At 49.1% G+C, this 10,248-nt stretch overlaps 1 protein-coding gene across 1 annotated transcript; it reads left to right on the top strand.

The window, feature by feature from the left end:
• Positions 1 to 186: 186 nt before the first annotated feature.
• Positions 187 to 5,359, top strand: LOC142590491 (uncharacterized). Its single transcript, XM_075702652.1, has 2 exons — positions 187 to 490; positions 2,115 to 5,359. Exons 1-2 carry the CDS (start codon positions 371 to 373, stop codon positions 3,165 to 3,167), a joined length of 1,173 nt encoding a protein of 390 aa, XP_075558767.1. The 5' UTR covers positions 187 to 370; the 3' UTR covers positions 3,168 to 5,359.
• Positions 5,360 to 10,248: the final 4,889 nt, after the last annotated feature.

Here is a 10,248-nt window from a genome sequence, read left to right on the forward strand (position 1 = left end):
TTCTTCGGGTACGCGCGGTGAAAAGGGGCGAGGGGAGCGTTGCGTAGAAAGGGGAGAGGCAGGGGGCGCGGCTTGGCCGCAGCGCGTGGGATGAGGGCCAGAATGGTGAAAGCAGGCGGCAGGGAGCCGACGTCGAAATCACGTGCGGCGTCCGTCCACGCGACCGTTGCGGCGGCGGCGGCGGCGGCGGCAGCAGCTGGCGCGTAGTACGAAAGCGGCTCTCCGTGGTTTTCTGTGCCGGGCGAGCGGAGAGAGCCGAAGGCCGGCGCTGGGATTGAGCGTCGAGTGAACGGTCGGAGCTTGATGCGGTGTTGTCGCCGCCGTCTTGGTTGTGGACCGGTGCCAACAGCGACGGGAGCCGGCCGTGCCGATGTTGCTGCGCCCGGGAAGAGGACGCATCGCGCGCCGGGAGCGGCCGTTGCCGGAGCTGCTGTGCCTCGTCTCGGCGCTCCTTGTGGCTGCGGCGTCGCCGGCCTTGTGGGATCTGCAGGTGCGTGGTGCCCCGGACCACAGCCGCGTCTGTCGTCGTGCTGGCCGAGAGGAGTTTAGTTTTTGGCCAAGCGGCTGACTGCATTTCTGCGTCTACTGACATTTCGCTTAAAGAAAGAAAAGGACTTCGCTGAAATAGTGCGAGTTTGCATCGAATTTTTCTAGGCCCAGAACTTGTGTATACATTCCCAGTGTTTATTTTACCTTCGCGGACCATTCTACCGGCCCTAAAAAAAACACAAAAAAAAAACGTTCTAAATGCGCCAGTAGAAGAAAAAGCTTTGCGCTGCTTTAGCACAGTTTCAGGGCCACCCCAGTTTTGCTTTCACTGGCTAGAGCTGCGAGAAGGAGGCGATTGCAATTTGCATAGAGCATACAGTTTGAGAATATGGTTGAAATGTGAGCAACCATAAGGGGGCCGCATGCGTAGCGAGCTTGATTCTTCACTTCTCTTTAAAAATAGTGAGGGGTCTGTAATAATGTGTAGGTGCGTCGAGCCCATTTATATTTATCTATATAGCTGCTCATTTTTTTTCTTCTTTCATTTCACTCGACCTATCTTCGACGAGTCGGCGTCGGGCGCTGTCGCAATGGCTATTCACGAAGGCGTGCTAACGTTCTTGGCGATGCTAGATCCACAGTTCGATAAAGAATGCTGCCATTCTTTTTTTATGCAGCCAACTCCAACGGTTCTATCCTGCATTGTACATTGACTTCTCAGAAGCCGTGTACAGATACAACGCGCAAGCGCCACTCGTTTTCGCACCGATACGAGTGAAAGATGAAAGTGGTGCAATAGTCCTTTTCGCAGGAGCTATCTGGCTGTGTGCCAGGAAGACTGTATGTATGTAAAGCGCAAGACCATGTCACGATGGTGTTGCGTATTCGTCGTCAATCGGGTGAGAAATAGCTGCTCAGAGGGCTGTTTGTCTAAAGGGATTTAGAGTCCCTCATTTGTGACAAACACAAATGTAATGTCTACATCTCCGTTCTCAGTGGATAGTCGTTGCACTTCTCTATTTAGGAAAACGCCCGACAATATTTCCTTTCGTACTAACTTCGCATTCCATGCAGCGGTAGTGTTTATAATCTGAGCGCACATCTTCCACTTTGTTAATTACTTGTATGATGCGCGAAACAAAAGAAAAGAAATATATCAGTGGTGTTTTAGTGGTAAATGCGAAAATTTCTTAGCAGTAAGTTGCACTTCTTTGTGGTTCCGGATACATAAGTTAAACCGCGTTCTCAAGATTGCAAAGACGTGCTGTTAACCACGTTGTAAAGTTGAGCGTAAATACGCTATTCTAAGCTTTCCCATCGCCTTTCTACGTCTAGCACGTGATCCGCGTCCCATATTTCACACACATTTCTTTTTCCCATTTGGATGCTGCTAACACATTAAAATATTTGGTAGAAATTCATAACGGAGTTCCCTGCCACAGGACCAAGAGGCAAGGCGACAACATACTCTTTTAATGCAATTACTTAATCTAGCAATACCGTTTGAGTGATTGTGGGTCCAAATAATCTGACAGTCCTAGCAACATGCTGATTTTACTGCTCAATTTCAAACTAGGAGAGAGTTGAATCTGTGTGGTGGCTTCTTTTTTTGTTTCACCAACTAGGACATCGTTGATGACACGGAGGGGGAGGCCTGGTGGACGCCTGTGCGCCGCGAAGCCCTCGCGGCTGGTGTCTGCCCGGCAGGCCAGGACCTCTGCGCTCGCGGTGCCCCGGACAACGTGTGCCGATGCGACGCCGACTGCGCGCGGTACGGCGACTGCTGCGTCGACCGTAGTAGCGGCGACTCCTCGGAACCGGCGCCTGTCGTTTCGGGTTCGCGCTGGCGCTGCGTGCTCGAGAACGGCCGTGAGTTCTACGCCCTAGCCTCGTGCCCCGACGACCCCGCGGTCGACTCGGACTTGCGCGACCACTGCCTCGGCCGCGGAAAACAGCTGAAGCCGCTGCAGCACGTTCCAGTCTACAGCAATGCATCGAGGACGATGTACGCGAACGTGTTCTGCGCCGCCTGTCACGGCGACCTGCAGGCCTTGAGGCCCTGGCAGCTGGAACTCCATTGCAACAGGGCGTGGAATGCAGAGAAGGTGCTCAATTTCCTCGCCGCCGGACATTACGGCAAGATGAGCCACGCGCTTCACGGTCCCGAGGGTCTTAGCTGCAGGCTCCAGGTTGCCGACGCGTCTTCCGAATCCTTCTGGCACGAGTTGCCCGGTCTTCGCGGGTGCCGCCTCGCGTCTTCCACCTGTCGGAAGAGCGCCTCTAGGCGTGACGTTGTCCTGTGCTCCAGCTACACCGCGTATGTTTATTCCCCGCGCAAGTTCTCCAACTACCGCAACTTCCACTGTTTTCGGTGCGCCGGTGGATCGTCGGCGGGCACCGTCGAGTGCGGCGCCCGACCGGCTTCGTACGCCCACGACGCGCCGGACGTGTCGCACCTCGTGCTCGGCGTTCGGAGCCACTTTATCAACCCGCGCAAGTGTGGTCACACGGGGACACGCATCTACGACCCCTTGAGCGACGCTTGCTACCTGCCACCGCCCAGTGAAGTCCTCGCCGGTGACGAACCGTCGGGCGCCCCGCCGGTTGAACCTCCCGCCGCCAGTGCGTTTCGATTGTTGCTAACTGTGGTGGCCGCGGGGCTCACGGCTTTGTTGTGACGGGTGGCTCAGTGTGAGAGTGGGCTCGAGCCGGTGACGGCTTTTCTGAACCTAGTTCAACTCTAACTCACGGAGATTCTCTGTTCTCGATGGCGCATCCGTAGCTTTTGTGGTGGTCCCGCTCAGTGCGCTCATGTATGCGTCAGGGTAGTGGGGGCCGTGGGATTCTTTTCATTTGTTAGAAAGAACGTCATTACGCTGTGGCGCTGAGCCATTCGAATATCCGATGCAACAGCGGTCAACTGCGTTAATGGGAAGAATCAGATTTGTCGACAGAGTGGTTTAGACTGCATAGAAAGGCAACTTTGCTTTATCTAGCGGGTTTGCCTAGCGTTTGTCTTGCGCGTTGTCATTACCTTAGCGCGTTCTAGCGTGTTGATGCCAGTGAGTGTTCATTGCAAACTTTGTTGTGTAGGTCTGGAGTGCTTGTCGGACGTCAGAACTTCATCGCTCCAGTTTCTGCACGGCATTACCTTTTAATGACATTACTGCAAGAGCAGAGAAGGTACAGATGTGGTGCTTTTACTCTATTTCACTTCAGTAACGTCGAAATTAGTTGTGCATTGCAGCGGTCGGATTACTGCCGTTAATTCTTATCAGCAGCGATGAGAAACTTGTGCTTGCACTGCAGTGTTTTGTATCGCCCGCTAACAAATATCCGCTAGGTGAAAACTGATAGTGTTGAACATGGATAACGTGACAGTTTATCATTGCTTGAGAGTCGCGAACCGCACTTCGAAGGTGTCGCCTTGCTATCGAACTGTCGTAATCTCATCACGCCGTGCGCGTAGTTTTTCACGCGACACTGACCTTTACGCGAAACGTTGAGAGCGATAAGAGCTCTCGTCGTGCATCTCAAGTTTCCAGCATCAGCCTCTGATAAGGTGTTCGCAGAAAGGTCTGGCATCTCAGGCAGCAGCGATATTAGCGTAAGAATGAAAATGACAGGACTCATGGAGTAACGTTTTGCTTAAGTAAAAATAATAAAATAAATTATTGGATTCTACATGGCAAACCACGATGAGGCACGCTGTAATTTGGGACAGATGGGGCTTCTTCGACTTGCACCTAAACCTGCGCCATTTGTATGACCTGCACCATTTGGACCACCTGGGGTTCTTAAACGCGCACTTGAATCTAAGCACACCGGTGTTTTCGCATTTCGCCCCCGTCAAAATGCGGCCGCCATTGCCGGGATTCGATCCTGTGACCTCGTGCTTAGGAGCCCAACGCCAAAGCCACTAAGAAACCACTGTGGGTTTGCTCAGATTACTGTGTGTAGGGCAGAAAATTTCGCTCCTACACCGTTTAATGACATCGCCGCGTAAGGTGGCTGAACATACTCGTCTTGCTATTGTATGCTCTATCACCGCTGATTTTGTTTACGCGTGAGGCTTTTACAATTGGACGAAATGTATGTAGTCGATTTATTTTCCGCTCGAACCGGCCCACTACCCTGCTGCGGATATCGTGCGTCATTCCTAATTGGCACTTCTGGAAGGCTTGGGAAGAACTTCACCAGCATGGCCGTCCTAAGTGGGAATGCTGGTTGTTTGGCTGCTGTGGGGATTATGCCCCGCCTTTATATCTCAGTACAATACTTTCGGTAATTTTAGCATCACGGCAGGGATTTCACGTATAGTCAACACTTGTGCGGCTGATGGCGTCAACTTATCTTACGCCATTGACGCTGGCTTTTGCGGCACCTGTGCCATTTGCGTGCAATGGTTCTGTTTTTTTTCCCTCGTTTCTCGCTGTGCTGCTCGCGTCTTTTTGTACATACTAGGCGCATTTTCTGGCCTTCTGGTGTCATTATATAATTACAGACATTTAGGAATGTCAGGGTTGACAAAATTGGCAGTCAACGAGTGTTCGATAAGCGTCCACACATTCATGTTCTGTTCGCCGTAAAATTTCTGTACACTGTCGCTCAGCGTTCGACATTCTTATTACAGAGCGTATTGTCATGTTTTACAGGATTTCACGTCATTGTAAGCTAATTTATTATTGTATCATTACCGAACGTTTCTCTCTTTTCAGCATTCTGCGTGCCTACCACTCCTGTTCAAATAAACTTTCTTGAAGTGTTGCGTTATTTAGTCAACACTCGCCTTCGAAAAAAAAAAATTAGCATGAGCCGCGTGAACATCAGCGCACATCTGCGTAAGTTAAATAAAAAACCTTTCGATGTAGTCTGGTTTCCTGTGTATAATAGTTATCCTGCACATTTTCGGATGTGAAATTTGTGTGCAATAGGAGTCGTACGTGTTCCCTAATACTTTCAGGTAATGTCGATTCCGTTTTCAGTGAAAACGAGTAGGCAATGTTTAACTAAATATCTTCACATTCGCGAATGGCGCTATCTAAAAAAAAAAAAGATCTCGCAACACATGAATTTGAATATGTGGCTACGTCTTTTCTAACAAAAGACGTCCAAGGTACTCGGCAAAACGTGTTCTCATATTCTATAAAATATAATGCCGCATATGTTTCAATGCAATATGCTTGAAAAGCTTGCGGCCCTTCGTGCGCAGTGCCTCACGACTTCAAGTGTGCCAGAGAGATAGAAGAATGCCATGGTTATACGAATGTATAAGAAGGTAGATGTTGAAGAATTAGAGGCCAATAAGCTTGCTTTGAATATTGTATAAAATATTTACCAAGATAATTTGCAATAGAATCGGGGCAGCACTAACCAACCAAGAGAACACGCTTGCTTCTGAAAGGGATATTCTAGAATGGATCACATTCATGTCATCAAGCAGGTAATCAAAAAATCTGCGGAGTACAATAAACCTCTCAGTATGGCTTTCATAGATTATAAGAATGCATTTGTGTCAGCTGAGATAAGAGCGATCTTAGAGGCATTGCATAATCGAGTAATACAGGAGGCATACATGAATATGTTGGGAAATATATACAAAGATTCCACAGCTACCTTGATTCCCCACAAGAAAAATAGAAAGGTGTCTATCAAGAAAGGATTAGGCAAGGAGGCACCATCTATTCAATGCTATTCACTGCATGCTTAGAAGTATGCAAGCTATTTGACTGGGAAGGTTAGCGAGTGGAGGATAAATGGTGAATGCCTCGGCAACCTTCGGTTTCCAGATGTCATTGTCCTGTGCAGTGACATTGGAGACGAATTACGACAAATGATTGAGGAGCTTAACTGCGAAAGTGTAAGAGTGGGGTTGTATAATTATGCCGAAGGGGGGGGGAGGTCAAAGATAAAGTTGAATAACCTGGAAAAGGAACAACAATTCAGGATCTTCACTCAGCGTTGAGTCTGTACAGGAGTACGTTCGTCTAGGACAATTACTCACAGGGGAGCCTGATAAGAAAAACGGATTTGAGTCCACATGGCAGGCATTATCAAATCCTGACTGGGAGCTTTCCATCGTCGTTTAAAAGTACAATCATTGCATTCCACCGCCACTAACGTATGGTGAAGCAGGGTTTAGGTACGGATTAGTTGGTATTCCATTGCAAACATCACTTAGAGTGCGTACATGGAGCTTGTCTTCCGTGCCGTACGATGAACACAACCCGCGGCGTTGTTTTGGACGATGACTTGCTGGAGCTCACTGAGGCTGAAGTCTTGGAGGGCTTCACTGAACGGAATGTTATCAATATCAATAGAACTAAGATGAGGCGGGATGGCAAAGAAATCCATACGAAGCACCTAATAATCACTTTAGGCTCAAGTGTCCCGCCCGAGTGAATCGAGGCCGAGTTCATGAAGCTCCGCGTTAGGCCGTGCGTGCCAAATCCCCTCCGATGTTTCAGATGGCAGCGTTTCGGCCACAGTTCGTAGAGCTGCCGAAGCCGCCTAACATGTGCGAAATGCAGTGCCCATGAACACACCACTGAAACTTGCGAGAACTCTCTCCATTGTGTAAACTGAAGGGGAGCACGCCGCATACTCGCGGTCGTGCCCATCCAGTGCGCCTGCAACCAGGGGAGCCGGCATCGGCGTGCTTTTATCAAATCTATGTGTCAGTCGCAAGAATATATTGAAGAGTACACTCTTCAATATATGCGATACACAGTGTGTCTTTCTTCACGATTGCCTTCCTTCTTGAATCTTGCCGTGTGCTCTTGCTGAAATCTGTGGGTCGGATGATCGTCTTAGTTTTCTTAGGAGTCTAGACCTGGAAAATACCAAATGAATGATATTAGTAAATGTTGCAAGAATACATCAAGCTGCCGTGGAGACTGCCCTCGATCACTGGCCTCCTTTCTCTCGGCTTGCATACCGTGCTTCCTGCTTTCATTGGTCGGTTGGTTGTTCCGGCGCGCCGTTGTCGTAAAAGCCCTGCCTGTTTTCTTGGAAAACAAACGGAGTTCGCAGACGCGAAACAGACGTGTGCCGTGAAGGCTCACACAACTGCCGCCGTTGATTTAGGCGTCCCATCCACCCCGGGAAGGAACAACGACGTGTGAATTCTCTGTCATGGAACTTCAGCAGCGCTTTTAGAGCGGGTGACCTCAGTCTAATTGCGGCGCTTTACCTGGAGCCTTCAGAGTGTTCAACGCTCCTTGTGGAGGCACGTGTAAGGTTTTGCAGGTAGCTAGCTATAGTTGTGCATTACAGTACGCTTCATCACATGGTTCTTTCTCTTCAACGGGGAACCGCTCCTCAGTCCCTTGAACGAGGGAGTAGCCACCTGAAAAAGCAGATATGTGGGAAACTGCCTATTGGTCAGTCGTTCTACAAATGCATTCAAAACATTTAGCAGTTGGGAAGCCACAGCTGTCGACGTCTCGGCTTGCTGTAAATAGGCAGATCTTAATCTCTTTTATTTTCAGGCGCCGTTTCTTCTGGCAGCTTTGCAAGAGTACGCAAACAACGCAGAAAGATTACGGTATCCATATTCATGAAATCAGCTCCCTTTTTCTACGCCTTAGTATCGCAAGCGATATAGATAGCACGTACTTCCAAATTGTAGGGTACATGCCCGCTTTCAATCTCGCACTGATAAAATTTGTAGCTCGCACGTTTCATTTTGTCATAAGTACGGCCTAATCTCAGGCCCGTGCCGTGTAGCTTTCAGGAATGCTGCATGCGACTCGCTATAGCGTTCACTGCCGCGCTTGGGTATCCGAAGTTCTAGCCCTGTGCTAGTGCAGATATGTTGCAATACTACTGCGGCCTGCACGCACCCGCAAATGATGATGATAAAGACGTTTTATTTAAAGGAAAAGGGGAGGGGAGTTAGGAGAAGGGTGGTCGGATTCTTATTCCGGAATCCCTTCGGCTGAGGCCGCCGCCCTAGCTCTTTCCACGAGGGCTCGCTGGTCCTTGAGGGTTGAGCTGGACAGGGGCTGCCTCCCGTCCTTCCCACGTTGGCTGTTCTTTAGTTTCTAAGGCACTATTAGCCTGGCAGTCCCATATCATACGGTACAAATGTGCTTTCTGCCCGCAGAATTTACACTCGGCCGAAAAGGATTGTGGCTCAATAGCATGTAGCTTGACTGGGTTATTAAATGACATCGTTTGGAATCTTCGTATACACCAGAACACGATAGCCTCGCACCCAGACTGACCGAACGCATACTTTCGCACCCGGGTTGCCCGGTCGACCGGCGCCATTTTGTACTGGGCTGTCAAAGTGTGTTCGCCGGCGACCGGCACACATGGTAAGCGTCAGCTCTAGGCCTCCAAAGTGCGGAAGTGTCCCCGTTCACGCGGATCCAAAGTACAATAAGTCATCTGGGCATCATTGCGTCGTGTTTGGATGCCAAAACAACCAGCGCAAAAGGAGCAGGTTGCTTAGCGCTGTTTGCGAAGAGCACAACACACGTAGGGAATCGTGCCGGTGCGGTGTTTTCAGCCTGCACCGATTTCCATCCGCAACGAAGAATGCCAAGCTGCGCCACCGGTGGATAGCTGTAGTGAATAGGAAAAACTACCAACCCAGTGAAAATGCACGAGTGAGTATTCGATCTCTGTATATTTTGGTGCCACGTTCAACTTTGAATGAATGTGTGTTGTTTAGGCGCAAGGGCCAGGTGTGGACAAAGAGCGCCATGACTTATAATGTTGGGTTAAGCGCTGATTTGTGAGTGGCGATGGTGGGATGTAGCATGGTTGTAAAGTGGCCTAAAATCAATCCGTATCATAGAAGCGTAAAATGATATATGGAATAAAATTATTATAGTGATACATGTAGTTGTCTATGGAGATAGTATGCATGATAAATGAACATGGTGCTAAAATGCAAGAACATGGAAATAGCACCTGTGCCTCCGGGAGGCCTTTGAGCCCAAAGGCTGGGAGGCAGGTGCTTTCTCTTGATGCAGTTACCGCAGCCGACACCTCAGGTAAGAGGCCGTGCTACGGACTTCCTGGTGATATAACATGAAAATTTTGCACATCTTTTAAAAATTCTAACAAGGATTGATATTTAAAGAGCGGTTCTATGCCTATGATCATAAGAGGATGAAGTGGAATTTGTTGCCGGTGTGGTAATGGAAAATGCTTTTTCCTATTTGCGTCTAATTCAGTACATTGCAGCAGGATGTGAAGCACGGTAAGTGGCTCACCGCATTTATCACACATGGGTGGATCGCCACCGGACAAGAGGTATGTGTGTGTGCTGTATGTGTGTCCTATCCTGAGTCTGCAAAGTGTCACTTCTGTATGGCGATTCTTTGATATCGGCGGCCAGTTACCAAGATACGGCTTGATAACATGTAGTTTATTTTCTGTTTGTTTGTCCCACAAGCGCTGCCAGAAAGCCCTTAACTTTTTTTCTTATTGAGGGCTTGAGGTCCATTACAGGGACAGTCGTGGAAGAGTTGGAAGCGTTCGCGTGGACGGATGTGGCTAGCTGATCAGCCAACACGTTTTCCTCTATCTCTCAGTGCCCCGGCACCCAGCATACCACGATTTGCTGCTTGGACGCATAGGTGGTTAGTAATGCTGAGTAAAGAGATACAATGATAGGGTTTTGATATTTTTTGACAGTTTTCAAAGCGTTTACGACGCTCAATGAATCTGTGTATATAACTGCCTTTGGGATATTATTTTCTTTAATGTGTTTAACGGCGGCCAATATCGCGTAGGCCTCTGCTG

Source organism: Dermacentor variabilis, chromosome 8, assembly GCF_050947875.1.
Source record: "Dermacentor variabilis isolate Ectoservices chromosome 8, ASM5094787v1, whole genome shotgun sequence".
In the NCBI taxonomy this organism is placed as follows: domain Eukaryota; kingdom Metazoa; phylum Arthropoda; class Arachnida; order Ixodida; family Ixodidae; genus Dermacentor; species Dermacentor variabilis.